Source organism: Manacus candei, unplaced genomic scaffold (genome assembly GCF_025592945.1).
Source record: "Manacus candei isolate 608988 ecotype Guabito, Panama unplaced genomic scaffold, ASM2559294v1 h1tg000018l, whole genome shotgun sequence".
Classification (NCBI taxonomy): domain Eukaryota; kingdom Metazoa; phylum Chordata; class Aves; order Passeriformes; family Pipridae; genus Manacus; species Manacus candei.
Window position 1 is genome coordinate 9,725,222 of NW_026138066.1, and position 16,857 is coordinate 9,742,078.

At 40.6% G+C, this 16,857-nt stretch overlaps 1 protein-coding gene across 6 annotated transcripts in view; it reads right to left on the reverse strand.

Annotated features, from left to right (window-relative positions):
- Nucleotides 1-180: 180 nt before the first annotated feature.
- Nucleotides 181-16,857, reverse strand: part of ABTB3 (ankyrin repeat and BTB domain containing 3) — a 183,611-nt gene continuing 166,934 nt past the window's right edge. For 4 of the 6 annotated variants that reach the window (XM_051784572.1, XM_051784568.1, XM_051784569.1 and 1 more), the window contains one exon: nucleotides 12,982-14,442. In XM_051784572.1, the coding sequence (XP_051640532.1) occupies nucleotides 14,233-14,442 (210 nt within the window). In that variant the 3' untranslated portion in view covers nucleotides 12,982-14,232. Of the gene's footprint in view, nucleotides 331-578; nucleotides 1,485-12,981; nucleotides 14,443-16,857 lie in introns of those variants that run through there. The other 2 variants (XM_051784570.1, XM_051784567.1) reach the window with 2 other exon arrangements.

Below are 16,857 nucleotides of genomic sequence, written 5' to 3' on the forward strand. Positions count from 1 at the left end.
CTCTGTCTACACAGAAAAACTTAGCTGATACCTCTACCCACCTACAAATAAGTCTGTATAAGCCATTACACAGATTCAGGAAAAAAATACTATTTTGGAATGGTTTAAATGTTACTTCTAAGTAGTCAAACTGAGACATACAACAATCTTTTTTACGTTACACACATACCTCTGCTACTCAGCAGATCTACATCAAGCAGCAGCAGATCTACATTCCGGCAGCAGATCTACATCACGCACTTCTGACAGTGTTTGACAAAACCTGAGGCTCCTCTAGGTGAGCTCTAGTATGCCAAAGGGGTGGTTTAGACGTTGCTGCCCATTTCTGCCCTGTGGAGGAGAAAACACAGCAGTGGGCAAGGCTGTCCTAAACCCTAATTAGCCCAGTGAACATGTGCCATAGCCTTCAGGCTCTACATGTCTGTCCAGAAAACCTCAAAAACACAAATGTGAACTGAAGGTAGCAAAAACATGGATGAGTTTATAGAGAACCCAGAAGAATGGTGTTAATTATAGCTGAACTGCACTATTTTTCTCAGTGGAGAGTTAGTTAACTCAGATGCCCACAAACAATGATTTTAAATTGTCTCAGCGTCAGTGGTTGGGAAAGGAGACGAGTCATTCCACATTGCTACCTGTGAAGCTTGCTTTGATTTTTCCCAGATACTGGGGAGGCAGGCAAGGGATACATCTCTTACAAAATTTTGACAACTGTGGAGTTCCCTATGAGCTGCCTTTAAAACTCTGCTCCTTGACAGCTGAGCTTGCAGAGCCCAAAAGCACCTGACAGAGCCACAATCCTGGTCTGGGCAGTCACCCAGTCTGGTGTGAGTGGTGTCTCATTCCCACAACATGTAAGACATGAAAGGATATTGCCATCTTTTGCCTCCTGAACCAACCTGTTCCTTAATAATCTGGTACATTATGAAGAAAGAACTTGACTTCAAATCCACTAAAGCATAAAAGAGAGAAAATATTGTAAATTCATTTAAAAAGTAAAAAAGTAAAAAAAAAAAAAACGGTAAAACAAAAATATTTTTTCAAACCTTACTTTTACACTCATGCCAAATTTAATCAAGTCCCTCTATTTATATCTGACTTCTCTTTGAGATACCCACTTTCAACCTTAACTGTATGCACTTGCAGCAATGTTGTGTAATGAAGCAAGCTTCCAGCCTTTCAGATCTTCATGCATCCAAACTATCTGGCTATGATGGATCTGCAAATGCTCAATTTTAAGCACCATGGAGCTCCATCCCCAGGTCTTATGTGCCTATTTTTTGGCAGATCAGTGCTTGGAGAAAGGTTTTTGGGAACCAACCCCATATCACTTCTTCTCATGCACAGTAAGCACATTGACAGCAGTGTATGGGGGAAAACAGCACCAGAACTTCCAGATGTAAAATCCCAAACATGTGGTTTCTGGGAGATGGTTCTTGGGAGAAGCCCAGTCCTGCTGCTGTCTGAAGTACATTGAGAAACACCTGAGGAGGAGAAGAAACAACAAAAACACTCACAGCAGCCATTTCCTAGGCTAGAAAACAATGGAATTTTTATTGAACAGAGATGGCTCATAAACACGCTCAAAGGAGTTCCACCTGCTGTTCAGCAATATTCATTGCCATCTGATAATAACCTATGGGGGCAGCTGTATAAAATAGGAATAAAATACCAAATTGCTATATTCATTAATAACTTTGCCTTCCAAATACAGAACTGTAAGTATTTCAAGTCTGAAAATAGACCACAATTGTTAGCATTTAAACCAAACCTTTATGATAACAAATATACAAAAAAAGGCAGTCAATATATTAAACATTTAAATCAATAGCATACATTTCTCAGAGGTAAACATTGAGCAAACAAAGCCACCAATGATGTTCAGAAATCAGGTAAAAGTTTCAAGGTCAAGCTCCAAACACTGTAGCTTTTCTAAAGCCATACTGGTATTACACTTTTATCTAGCCCCTAAATTGAAAACTATGTAGCATGAACATTTGAAAACATAACAATTGGCTATCCGGCAGGAAATTGTAAGTTCCTTAAGTCCTCGTTGTATTTATATTGAAGCACCTGCGGAGACAGAGGGCAGTAGGAGTTAAGCACTTTGCTTTTTGCAAGGTTGGGGTTTTAGTTCTGTTACAGATGAGCGCAACACCGTCCTCATACCAAACACGAATTCCAGCACTGGCAAAAGAGAAGTATTGGCCTGACAAACTGCATGAAGAATCAGCCTTGCAACTTGCATTGAACAGAATGGGACTTGCACACCTGCCTATTTACTGAAAGCCTGTGCTGTTTCTACTGCACAGAAAAAGTCTCCTTCAGTAGTTGATCTAATGCCTGAGTTTGAAAGCTTGGGATACATACATATGCTCAAAAATAAGGTGACAAATTTACTATCAACAACTAATAAAAGTTTGTATTGCAATATTGCTCACAACATAAATGTACAATTTGCACAAAACATGGCTCTTCAACATGAATATTTTGCAAGCTACAATATATATATAATATGTATAATTTCTTTTCTTAAAGAATTATATGCCAGAGTGCATGCAAAGAATTTCAAAGCAGTAACACAACAGGAGCAATCACTTGTTTACAGGTTACTGAAACCATTCAATACAGAAACACTGGAATATTAGATAACAGACAGACAGATAGGTAGATGTATGTACACACTGCTTCTTCAGGAACCTTCCCATGTGACACCCAAAGTGTGGGCTCGTTATAAACTCAGATCACTAGGAAAGACAGCTCCAAAGAGGCCCCTGAAGATCCTCCACACTCTTTGACCATACATCACTTCTGTTGGAGATGACAGCGAAGGAGGCACTTGTCCTTTAGCCAGGAGCAGAGGCAAGCAATCTTCTCCATAGCCAACATCTGTTCCAAATCCTGCTCCTTCGTTTCCAAGCAGTGGGTGGTGAGCATCTATCCATCCAATGTTTTGGCTGGTCTCAAGCAGTCTCCTGCAGCCTTTACAGTTGGAAATCCAAGACTGGAGAACATGGATCTCCTAAACAGCAGGGCATAGCACTGCCATCATTCTAATCGGATATGTACAAGGAATGACATGTATCCTCTGGTTTAAAATTTACATAGAATATATACAAATAAAGCTATTCTATCAAGGTGCAAGTTTATTATTCTCTGGTGTGTTACAATGAAGATTTCTTAAAAAACCTTTATACAGACCCACCAGGAGAGTTTACACAAAGTTGACATTTTGTCACAGTTCATTATGTAGGCTTTGTTCTGCAAACTCCATAATGGAAACTCCCATTGCTTTCCCTTGGAGTTCTGCCTATGTACAGGACTGGATTTGGTAGACTACAGTCATGTCTAATATAATTTCCTTGACTCCAATACATTTTAAACTGAGGTGAAGTGGCACCATGTGTTTTTGTTTTTTTTTTCCAGGAAGTCATCAATCTCTGTGAAATGAGGCAGGACATGTAACTGGACATCAGGGGGTTGCAATTTCTGTGCCCAGTCCAGCTTTCCCTGGTTTTGATGGGACTGTGGTATGTGGAGCTAGCACAGTTTGGCCCTAAGGGTATATCTGTAAGTCCTTGGCACTATTTTACACTAGCTGATGACAGGCAAGGCCCTCAAAGAAATTTTAAAAAAGGCCTCAATGCAATTTACTAAACAGCAAACATCAGACTGATCCACTAAACAGATGGATATGGAATGCAACTTGTCTAAAATTAGAATGGTTGATGTTTTCTTAGGCAGGTCTAAATTCATAAAAATCTTTCCCACCCCACACAGGCCTCATTCTGCAGCATGTAAATATATGATGCTTCTAATAAAGTCATTGGAAACGCAAAGCCTGTGATCAACGGGCAGAAGGAAAGCCTATCCTCTCCCATTTCTCTTCAGCAAAAACCTCAAGTAACATAAGTACATGTTTATGATCCCTGCTGAAGCAGAGGGGCTGTGTGCAATGACAGCAGGATTTGGCCTTCAGCCCTTCTGGTGTACCAACTGCAACTGTGCAGATGACTAAATGGGAAATTACATCTGCTCGTGCATTAAAAAGCCATACAGCCTTGCAGTAACTCCCATTACAGATTCCCACTGACTTCATGAGAGAGAGAGAGCAACAGACTTTAACAAGTGCATATTCTGCTCCACTGGAGTTACGTTTCTCAAAAATCTTTCTCTAATACCATTTTCCTCCATTTTGTAACTTGATTATATCGAGGCATTCAGAGCAGAGGCTTTGCACATGTCCTCTCAAGCTAAGGTGAGTATTTCACACAAGAAACAAAGATCTGGTTAGTTTTTCTCTTTTTCAGAGTAATACAATAATAAAAAAACCAACTTGCTGGTTTCACATGCTGCCGTCCCTTTGTACAGCCTTAAAAAAAATGACATCTAGCAATGACAAATGAATCGTAATCTCACTGGAGATTTTAAAAGGATCAGCATCAGACAGAGTGGGGTCTAAGATAACCTAGGTGCACTTGGACAAAATGTGAGAGTGCTGCAGCAATTTAAAAAAAATCAAATGAAATTAAATACAAACACACCTATTAAAATAATGTTCAAGTTTTGGACACAGTGGACAAAAGCTGCCACCTCAAATTATGGCTGAGCTCCTCTATTTTTAATACATTCCCTTCTGAGTGCGCTCATTTAGTGCCTTCAGTGGAAGGGCTTGCTCTGAAACATTAACAGCACATAACAGGCAATTGTCAAAAGCATGTAACAGAGTCAAGAGACTGACACCTTTGAATGAGCTATACAGATGCCTGTCTTTTTGAGGAAAAATATTTGGTTCCAGAAACATTTGTGTTTCTTAGCTATAATCTTTCTCTACTGAAAAACATCTGCCATCCTGCTGTTCATACTCTGTTATTTTATATTTACCCATCATAAATGGATAAGCAAAAGGGAAGAAAGTTTCACCTGTGTTAATTATAGACGACCTCAAACATGCCTGTGAAGCCACAAACCAGTATTTAAGCTACAGCTGTGGGATGGAGGACAGTATCTCTATGTTTGTTGATGATTACTCTCGGGTTATGTGATCTTTCATTTGCTTCTCAATAAAAAGGGAAATGAAACCTTCCCATAAAACCCCAACAATAGATGGCAGCAAACAAAAACCCAAACCCAAATTCATAACAACCATAACAAATGCAAAACAATCATAACCATTCCTGCATTTAGATTACACAAATTAGGAGTCTGCCTAAAACCAGCAAAAAATCAAGATCAGCTCCATGGTTCTGTACTGTTGTAGAAACCATCTTATTTTTACCACATCCTTTCCTCTTGTTTTTACTTCTCTTTCCTAGCTTTAAGTTCAAAGACATCTCAGGGACAGGTGGGAGGGGATGTGAAGAGGGAGAAAGGAAGTAAAGAATTGCCCCACTCACAGTGTTAGCTCTTCTGTCTTTTCAGGATGCTCATGCTGGGATTTCCCCATTTAGCTGCTGCTTTCCATTCTAAACATAAAGGCACAAACCCAGCCCTTCAGAAGTGAATCAATTCTCCATCTAAAGATCAGGACTGTACTTTCTAATTACAGATATGCATTTGGCTTAGAAAGTGCGAGACACGCAAAGACTTCAAAGGTGACAGAGTATGAAAGAGAGATGGAAAACAGACCTAATCCACAGACTAAAAAAATCAATGAAAAGGCTTCCAGCAATTTTAATGGGGCAGATTTCATCATGCTTTCATGTTTGGTTTGCAAATTTTTGTTATAGTAGAATCTTAACTTGTATTTTTCCTCAAACATTCATATATTCTTAACATGTAAATTACTTCTTGAACCCTATATCAAATATTTATAAATGCTAAACTAGGTACAAAGTGAAACACATTTGGGAAAGTGGAGCAGAGGGAGGTTTAGCTGCACTAATGGATATTGCATTAATGCTTAGCATCAAGGAAGGCTGACTGCCATTAACAAGAAATCTTATTACAAACATGATTTCACGCCTCATAACATATCCTGTAGATCTATTTACTGTCCATCTCTCTCTCTTGAACATACACACAAAGATAACTATAGACAGAAAACCCAAAGCATTGCATATACATAGTCGTTTCTTCTCAAGTTAAAAAAAGCCCAAAACCAACACACAACCCCCAACCAAACAACACAACACCAAAAAAATCTCAAAGAAGCAGAAAATTCACAGCATAGCTCGTTAGAATGAAATTAGTTTACCATCTCACTTCTGTCATGAATGACTTAAGATACTTTCCAGACTTTAACCTAATCAAAAGCCTGCTCTGAGGATAACTAATGCACAAATGACATTACAACAAGCTTCCAAAGGAGCAGGGCTGAAGGACACTCTAGTAGCCCACCTGTTACTGGGGGGAGGGGGAAGGGAGTGCTGAGAGAATGTGGTATTTCCTCTGGGTTTTTCTCTGCTGCTCTTCAAAAAATGTAGGATCCAGATCCCTTTTCTCTGTGACAGTTGGCAGACCGAGGAGTGGAGAAAAAGAGCATTGACCATATCCTGGAGCTCTAAACAGCAGAGATGCATTATTCAACCTTCCACATAATGCCGGAGAGATCAGTAGAAGGAATGTCCTAGCTTGCAAAGTGGGATTTACTTATTTATTGTATGCATAATGCTCAGGCACCTCTGTTCCCCACTGGTACGGCACATATGGCTGTACAACAGCTGCAATGCTCAAGAGAAATATGGACAGGAAGCAACACACTGGTAGAAATGCACTGATGGGACTTAAATAGGTCAAATTTTTCTAGTACTAACTGGAATTTAGCCAGGAACATGAGGTCAAGTCAAAAAGCTCTGAAATACTTTCCTATAGTCCTTGTATTCTTCAATTGTTAGAATCACAAACCAAGTGAGACTGCAGATTTTACCATGTCCCCAAATGGCATAATTAGTCATTGGCTCAAAAATTGCAAGGCAAAAATCAGTTTCCAAGGCATTGAACCGGCTGTCCCAAATTTGTCTATCAGTCTAGACAGGCTTGAGCAGGTTAAGCAGAGTATTTGACCAAGTGAGTGCTTGGATGCTGGTGAAGCAGCTTTCACTCTGATGAGGCTCCAGAGGCTTTCTGTGCTCCTTTCTACTTTCTGCCCCAGTGAGGCGCAACCAGCACGGGGGCACAAGGGGCTTTCAGCCATACTGAGGGGCAAATCTCAGCTTGCAGATGTGCTGTGAGCTCTTTAAAAGCTATGCAGAACAGAGAGAACCAGACTTTGGAAAGGCTTGTTTGAAAGCCTCTCACACAGTAAGCTACAGGATAGTCAACTTATCCACTGCTGGGAAGGGGAAGGGCTAAGGCTGGACTCTCTTGAATCTGTAGCTCAAACAAGTCCAGATGTTTTGAACCATGTTAATCTGTCCCTGACAGAATATACAAGGTGTTGAGGCTTTGACCTTAATTAATTAAAATGACCTCCTAGCACACTGGATTTTTCTAAAGTGGCAGTCTTTGTTGTTTTTTTTTTTTGGTTCTGAGCACCTCTATTTTCTAATGTGGCTTATTGTAAACCATAAATGATTTCTCATTGGGTATTTCAGAGAGGTTTTTTTCCCTGTCTTTGTTTGCTTTAGAAAGGCAGTAAGAAACAAGATTGCCTCTTACTGCATTGGGCTAAGCTGAGTAATGGAAGTCTTAATGAAAACACAGCAGCAGAGATGATGGGAAGTGGAAAGACCAAAGTTAACCACATGGAAAGGGGTTCAGGCAAAGTCACTCTTGCAGCTGCAGCAGTGGAGATATTTATGAGGACAAGTAAAAGCTACCAATTGCTAGAGCTCCATGGTCATATCTGAGTATGGGACCAAGCAAACCCTCTGTGTGAGCACTGAAGAGACTGGAGCCAAATGGGCTGATTGGAAATGTCAAGCAAGTGGTGAGAGACAGGGCTGCTTCCTCTCTTCCTCCCTCCCCTCCCCTTGGATTTCATGGAAACTCTGAGTTGGAGAACAAACGAATTAGGAAACAGTGAACACTATACCTCTGGAATCTAAGGCAAAGATTTGGAGTTATACATTCAAATTCTTGTACCTAGTTCTCTTCCCTTACTAAGTCTTCTTCATTAGTGTGCCATCCAACATGGATGCCTAAGCAAAGCATGCCCATTCACATTGTCATCACCTCTACAGGATGAAAGAACAAAGCTGTAAGCCCACAGAAGGGTGAAAAATGCCTCCCCAAAGGAAAAGAAACAAACAAAATTGCTCTTCTGGTACATCCACATCAAGTAGACAGATTTAGCCAACTAAACAACATAGTATGCAAACCACAAGATTTTTGTAGAATTAAACCTATCCAGCCAGTGCAACCTCTCTTACCTCAGTAAGTTGCTGCTATGTCTCCTAGGTGTTTTAGTGACAAGCAGTCCAAGCAAAGCACAAAAAGCATCATCTAATGAGATTACTAACTTTGAAGAGGTGAGATACCACATTTTAACCCCTCTGCATGCATCCAAGATAAACACACACTAGGCTATCCGTGGCTGTTCCATGCAAGAAGCCTTGAACAGAGGTGAAAGAATGTCAGGTTAAATGGCAACAAAAAGAAACTGAATACCCTCCTCCTACCCACACTGAATACCCTCCTCCTACCCACACTGAGCTTGCTTCCCCAGCTCTTGGCCTGACTGAAGGCAGCTGACAAATTCCCATTAGTCTCTTGAGGGTTTCCTGATTTTCCTTCTGCTTTGGGCACCACATGCATCATGTTTTCAGCAGTGGTCTGTCTTGTTGAAGTCATGGATCATTGAGCCACAGCTGAAGACTTGTCTTTGCTGTTTTTTGCCCTTGGAGGCCAGTTACAAATGGTAGGTCAGGTGCAATTCTATTAAATGTGATAATCTGGTCAGAGCAGGCAGCCTGGATTTTCACCCATTGAAAATAAAGGGCTTTACCTCAAAATAAATAAGTTAAATAATAACATAACATTAATTTTGCTATAATTGCTATAAGTGCGTGGAAGATGTGATTGGAAGTACTGCAAGTTAGAGATATAAATGTTGTGCTTATAGGTAGACATATAAAATTAATAATATTCTCATCTATGGGGTTTCAGATATTATTTCAGGGCTATTTCAAGGCTAACTTCCTGCAAGCTAGTTTATTAAATGTTAGGACAAATCCTAAGCAGCTTTTCTAATGCTTATATATTTCAACATCGCTGGGCCAGAGGATGAAAGCAATATCAGGCCCTTCATTTCTGTAAAGCAGTTGCAGAGCCTCACATGAAAGACACTTTGTCAAAGAAACTAACTTGAAGTCTTTGACTTCAGGTAACTCTCATTCATCAAAAAAAAAAAAAATCCAGTAACTTCAGAGGCAACTTTAGTGAATGCAGTCTTCAGGCTGTCATCTTTCAGCAGTATTTTTAAGACAGAGCCAGCTCCTGAGGGACACTGAATACCAGCAACTGACTTTGACTAGTTCTTTATGTTCCCAGCTTCTCCCAGGATTTAAACTATGGACAAGAATGGCTTTTTTTCTGGGATGGCCTAATCCTTGCCTTGAGTATGTGGATATGTTAACTTTTACACCACCTGTATTTCTCTGGAAGCATGCCTGGGTCCCTGCAGACCTTGTTGCATTGCATGCTGTAACAGAACCCTCCTCTTATTTTAAACAGGTACAGGTGGGAAGAGGAGATGCCCTTTCTTCTTTTCTCACTGCAGCACCTCAGAGCAGTTTATTTCATTACAAACTGAGGATTTCCCTTTTTCTTTTAATCTTTAAAGAGCAGCACATGGTGCTGTGCTTTGAAACAAAACCAGAATTTCTGAAAGTCCCCATCCTACCACACACTACAGCCCATCCAGGACTTGTGCACCATTTGGTATGAAGCCTGTGGACATTCAGTGGAAAAAGCCTCAGTGACAAAAGCAGCATGTGGGGGATTCAGCAAGCAGCTCTCATTAGTGCAAATAAGAGCCTGGCTACTAAGCCTTCACACCTTTTTAAAGATGTTTCCTCTGTCATTAATAGACATTTGCACAAATCTACTCTGGAGCTGAAGTCAAGCAGGTAAAAGTTTTAGCTGGGGAAAAAATAATCTTAGCCATTAGAGCCCTGGCCCTTTTCCAGAACAGAGAGCATCTGGCCACCAGCTGTGTTTAGAGGACAGCAGGCATAAGGAACAGATCAGGGGAAAATCTGAGAAAGAAGTAGACAGTGCTGAAATTTGTAATGAAAAGAATACCAGCTTCATCTGTGATGTCCAAAACCTTTGCCCTCCTACATTCCCCATCCTTTTCTCTTCCCAGCTCTTGAGCCCATTATTGGAAAATCGCCCATTCAGGAGAACACTGATACCCTTTCTGGGCTTGAGAAGGCATCCGGCAGGGCTCTAGAGTAAAAAAACTGGGAAGTGTGGAAACTGGCAGCATGTGAGGCAAAGTGGAAATGTGAGGAAATTCTGGAAACTAAGGGAGGACCGTGTAGTGACAGAAGGAAAGATCTGCCATGAGGCAAGGACAGGATGTCTGCAAGTCCTCAAATATTACAGCATGGATTAGTATAAAAAAGACAAATGGAAAGGCACCTTCACTCATTACAGGTTGGAAAGTTATGATTAAAAAAGAAAATCACAAGTTTTTTCTAAGGATGTTGCATTTCTTTCCATTTCACCAAGACTGGAAGCAATATTTTGCCTCCAAATTTGTAAATTATTGCAACTCATACAAAGACTAAAGGAACAGAAGGCTTTTTGTTTTCTAAGATGATAACACCATGTCTCAAAAAAATGCTAATAAAATGCTCTGTTGAAAAGAGCCTCATCTGACAGGGATGATGGTATTCATGGACACCCACTGAAACTCACACTGATTTTCAGATTAAATTGACAACAGAGCCCTTCCCCCCAGCCCCAGATTAATGGAATGAAGAATCCATGCATGAAGCCATGTATAATAAAGCTTGGAGATTATGAAATAGGCTAGAAGACAGGATCAGAATTGCAACTGATCTTGATGAAGTGAGGAAATTGCCCCGGTTAGAGCAGAACAAATCTAATAAAGAGAAGTTGAAAGTGTTATACTTTGAAAGGTGTAGTAAACAAATGCACAAATAAAGATGGAACTCCTGGGAAGGCAGCACTGAATCCCTCAGGAATTATTAGACAGAGTGGATCAAAGTCAGCCATGGGATGTTCTTGTAGAAAATATCTGGGGATATATTTTCTGTTATGCTTTACATAAACCACAGAGAACAGTTACCCTGCTTTGCTTATTACTGTATAAAGCTCCTGCTGCAGTACTGAAAATGTGGAAAATGGGAAGTCATGAGGGGACTGACAGCAAAAATCAGAGACCTAGAAAACACCAGCAAAGGAACTAGCAAAGACTATACTAGTGAGGCAAATAAGATAATTCCTTTCATACACCGAATAACCTTAAAAAAGAACTTGTAAGATCATCTGGTTTTCCTGTCAATCAGGGCTTGAAGGAAAAGTGACTCGATTGGCAGTGAAGAAATTCTGAATAGTCTCTTAGGAAAACCTTCGGATTATGAGGGTGGTGAAGATCATGGATCCCTGTGACTGGATGCTTAAGAGCCTGGCAAGCTGCACATTGTCTGACATGGCTCAGTTAGACCTCACCCAGCCTCACATCAGCAGAGGCACACTAAAATCACTTTCCAAGTTCTGGTTTGTGGATCCACAACAGTTTGCTGGCTGCTTCCAGGAGAAACGAATGCCAGGGTTACACAGGCTGGCTCTTCTGCTGACAAAACTGATGGAGGTCACTGGTCAAAAAAGAATTGAAAATTATGACTCCTATTTTAAGGTTTCTTTCAGCTATACATCTATGATGTTGGGATTTACCAGTGTTTTTGAAGGGAAAAAGTTATTCCTGTATAAATCCATAGCCACGATCCCTACCTGTAACATTTTGGATGACAACTTCTTGGGGTTTGTCCTCTCCTACCATTTGCCAGACACCAGCAAAGTGGCAGCAGTGGATGCCATGCTTCCAGCCATCTTGATCCACAAGCCCAGGAAGGAGCACATGGGGACACACGAGGGGGCTGGCACAGCTCTGCTGCAGATGGACGCTGAGTGTGTTTGGAGGCAGCTGCACTCTGTCACATCTGCCTCTGAGTGCCCAAACACAGTGATCACTCCACATACAGCCACCAAAGGCCCTATTAAGCCCTTTATTGATGAAAGAAAACTACTGAACATTACCACAGATACTCTCAACTCACCAGAAGAAAGACTAGCATGGAGTTATCAGTGTTTCCTTCCTATTTAAGATCACGATTATTGTTTGAAAAACTTTGCTATTTTAAACCATGAAGCTGCGGGGTGAGGTCTGCTGCTACCTAGGTATCACTAGCATGGAAGGATGGGCTTCCATGGATGAGGAGGCACACCAAACAACAACAAGCACCCCTGTGTGTTGTTGCTGTTGCATCAACTACAGTCTCGTGCTTCTCTACAATTGCAACACAGAACTTGCCATTACTTAAGTGTTCCGGACAACATCTTGTGTCAACATCTATGCAGGAAAAAAAAGTGTAATTGACTGACATGTTGTGTCTCTGCAACATTATTGGCAGTTTAGGTATTTTGTAATTTGTTGCAGAAACTGTACAAGACCAAGCATAAAGGAGGATTTACACCTTAGTCATAAAACAGCTTCCTACTGTGTTGATAACAAAAGCCAAAACTGTGTTTTCTGAGCATGTCAAAAGCTATCAACATGAAAGGGCACCTGATGTAGATGTTTCAACAAAAGAAAAAGAGGTTAACATTCACTGTCAAAATAAAACTTCTAAATTTTCTGAATGGCAGTCTAGAAAGTAAGTATATTAATGTCACTTTGTCATGGAGAAGGCAACATCTTTGCCTACTTCTTGCTGTGGCTTGCAGAGACAGAGCATCAGGAACGTTGTGGCACATAGCAGATTTGTCTTACTAACAATATGCTGCAAAATAAACAAAGCTTTGACATTTTAAATCACACCCCCATCCCACCCCACCCAAGCCCTGCACTTGTAGATAACCTATACATTCTCAGGATACAGTGAGGAATCATTCTATAGTACATATTTAATTATAATTTAAAAAAGTCTAACTCGGACAACAATCTCTGGCCAGTAGCAAAATATCCACACATTACTCAAGTAGAGATCTGTTATTATCCCTTCACTGCAACAAACAGAAATCAGCACCTCGAGAAGGAGCTCCAGGGGTATCATATCACAGCCAATCGCACCAAATAAAAAAAATATGCTAATTTCACAAATGAAGTTTGACAAGAAGTAACATTGCATTTGTCTTGGCGAAACAAAGCACGAACGTAACATTTCACAGGTACAGTTACCATGCAAACGCATGTTTGTTGAGTTTGTCATTGTTTTTAACCCCAAATCACGAGTAGCATGCAGTTCTTCTGCCCCCCTCCAACTACTATATTAGAGATAGTCTGGGTAATGTACCTCTTTGGTGTAACCATAGCCTGTTAGGCAAGATTATACCACCCTAGGAAAGAATACAAGCAAAACTTGATCATATGTATGTTTACACAATGTACATTTTACCATTTAAAAAAACAAAACATGTTACATAGATTCTCAAACACAGCTCTGTTGAAAATGAAATTTTAAGCTTAAGAAATAGTTTTTAAACTACAAGGCCACCCCATTTTTTATGAACAATTTAAAAAGTTCCCACCCCTAAAAATCTGCCAGTATATTTCCTCGACTGCAACAGTCTTACCCACTCTCTAATACAGCTGATCTTTGCTTGACAGCAAGAACAGTTCTTACATTTCTCAAATGCATGAGACAATGGACTCCGGGATAGATACAGTTCTTAAATGTGTGACACTGGAACAAATCTGACTTAAATGATTAATTGGTCAATTCAGGTGTTCCCCGGCACTACCCTTCAAGGCAGGGGCTTCTGCTGTTCACTGATGTGAGTTCTGGCTTTTGTTGGCATCAAGATCCACAAAGAGGCTTATGTTCAGGATTTGAGTACAACAGCAATTCACCAGAAACTCTTGTACCCAGTTTGCTCAAAACCATGGAGGAACTTGGTTTTCTGTATTCTGTCATCCAAACAGGGAATACAGCCCCAGCGCAGCACCTTTGGCCAAAACAGAACTATTTGGATGCGAAGTAGAATTTCTTAAATTTTCTTTTTTGTAGTCGTTTAAGCAACTGCAACAGGTTTAAGCAACTGCAACAGCAGACTTAACTTGCAGGGTCTTTTATCAGAGGGTTACCATCTTCCTCAGCTTTACACAACGGAGCCCTTTGAAGAAGACAAATGAATTGACTGAATCCTTGTGGCCAACGTCCTCTGTAAGTCCTCTAGTACATTTTGACCAGATGTTTCTCCATTCTTGTCATACAACAGCTGTTTGAAAGCTTCATTTTCAATGAGGACCATCATATTTTTTAGAAAGTAGCCTTCGCAATAGGAAGATAGTTCTGTGACGCCGAGAAACTACAAGAAGTGAAATTAGAGAAAGATAACCAATCTGATAAAACCCAATCAGCAAATACAGTGCATAAGAGCTGCACACAAACAAATACACAAGCTCAGCCTTTTAGATAGGCACAGTAACACTTACAGATACGAATGCATGGAGGGGAAGGAGTTAATCAAACAGTATTTTATGCTGATGATTCCTATAATAATTCCATGTTAAAGACTGTGGTTGATGGGAAAACAAAATTCCATGGGCTGAAGCTTTGCTCCCTTGGAAATTGATGGGAGTTCTACCGCAGAGTTTACCAGAACCATGATTTCATGCTAGAAGTTACACCCTAAAACTAAGGGTTTGGGAAAACATTACACAGCAAGTTTCAAGAATGCCATCCTCAGCAAGGATGGGACATATGACTGTAGTAAGCTGTCATGCAAAATTTCATATTTTGATGAATCTTTGGAGGAGAAATGGAAACAATCAGCCATTGAAGAAATCTCCCCAGGGTAGTGGTGGATTTCCCAGCATTGGACACTTTTAAGATTCAGCCAGATAGAATGCTGGGCTATCTTGCCTAGACCATACTTTTGCCTAGAAAGGTTGGACCAGATGATCCTCGAAGTCCCTTCCAACCTGATATTCTACAATTCTATAACTGCAATTTTAAGAATGGAAAGTCCATAGGGATATTAATACTCTCCATTCAGCTTTTATTTGTAAATATAACCAAATTCACATTCTCTGACCTTCCTACCAGTACCTCAGCTCTTTAATCCAGGGTTTCAAACTCTTATTCCTGCAGCTGCTACTACAAAGCGCATCACCTTGCTAAACATTGTTCTACAACCTAGGCCCCTGCCACAGATAACTTCCCAAGTCTGTGCTCACGTCATGTTATTCCAGCAAATCGTGTCTTTCTCTCAATCATGACAAAGGCTGTGCTCCAGGTTTCTCTGGGCCAACCTGCTTGCACCTCCCCATCTGGAAAGACAGGTCTCAGCATTGCCCGAGTGCCTGCAGATGCAGATGAGCTTGTAAAGTAGCAAGGACAAGAAAGGTGTCCCTGACCACGGCAGGGTGGTTGCAACTAGATGATCTTTAAGTGTCCCTTCCAATCCAAACCATTCTATGATGATTCTAGGAAGGACAAGAAATGGTACCTACAACAGCATCAGGTCACTCAAAACCTGCTCCTGGCTGATGAGGTGGTTCCTGATTTCAGTGCCTGCTCACCTTATTGCCATTCTCACTAGGGTCTAACACAAGCTCTTCCACACCTCAGAGAGCAACATGGAAAGGCAGATGGATGGCTGACAAGCTGTGCTGGAGCTGCGTGTGAGCTCTCCTGGCTCATCAAGACCATCTGGCCTCTTACGCCACACAACATCATCTCACACTCACATAACAAACAAATGAGGCTGCCCTGTGATGGGAGCACTGGAAAGAATGATCTGTGCTCAGATTAATCACCTGCACATCATACGTACCAGGAGCAAAAAGACAAAGCATCTTCTATGCTCTTCTAGCGTAATAGAGAGGTATCTGAACTAGCTTTAAATGTGTGAGTTCAGGCCCCAGAAACCTTCTGGATATAGCAGTATGAAGCTTAGCCATGGTAATTCACTGGAAGAAGGGTAAATTAGCCCATGCAGTGCTTTAGGGTGATGTGGCTTAATTCCAGAAGTCAAAGTTTCATTTACAGCTAGATTGGCTATCTCTGCAATGTCCCACCCACATCAGTGCAAACATGACTCTGGCTGTAAAAACCTCTCAAGTACACCATTTCCACAGCCTCCACTGAAAGATGCAGGCACAAAAAAAATTGCAGGCTGGGGCTCTTATAGGCAAACCAGGAGTTGAATTTAGCCACTGGGTCTGTTCAGTCCCAGCACCAGCAGTGTACCAGTCCCTCAAAGAGGTCTAAACCTCCATGTAAGAATTTTCTTCAATCAGATGTAAATAATAGCCACATTTCACAATTAAGAGAAAACATGTGATTTTAAACCAAAATTATTAATTTTACTAACAGTAATACAAATTGAGAAATTCCCACATGAGCTAGAAGATAAATCAAATATTTTTCAAAAGATTCCTGCACTGTAATTTTTTTCCCATTACAATAAATCGATCTGCAGATATACCTCATTACTTATTTTTATAGGTGGAACTTTGTGCTATTTTAAACACTGATTGCATGTTATCTGTACATCAAGACCTAACATTACTATTCTCTGTAGGAAATACCTGAGGATGGGAATGGAGGTCAGATCTGAAGGGGTTTGGAGCAGGATTACTCTGTTCAATCAAACCTCCATGTCACAATGCATCAGTTTATCTTTTGTATAGACCATGTAAGTTACAGAAAAAATATTTCATTGCACTTATTTGTGTATCATTTCCATCTTCCAAGTGAAAGTCTAACTACTACACCT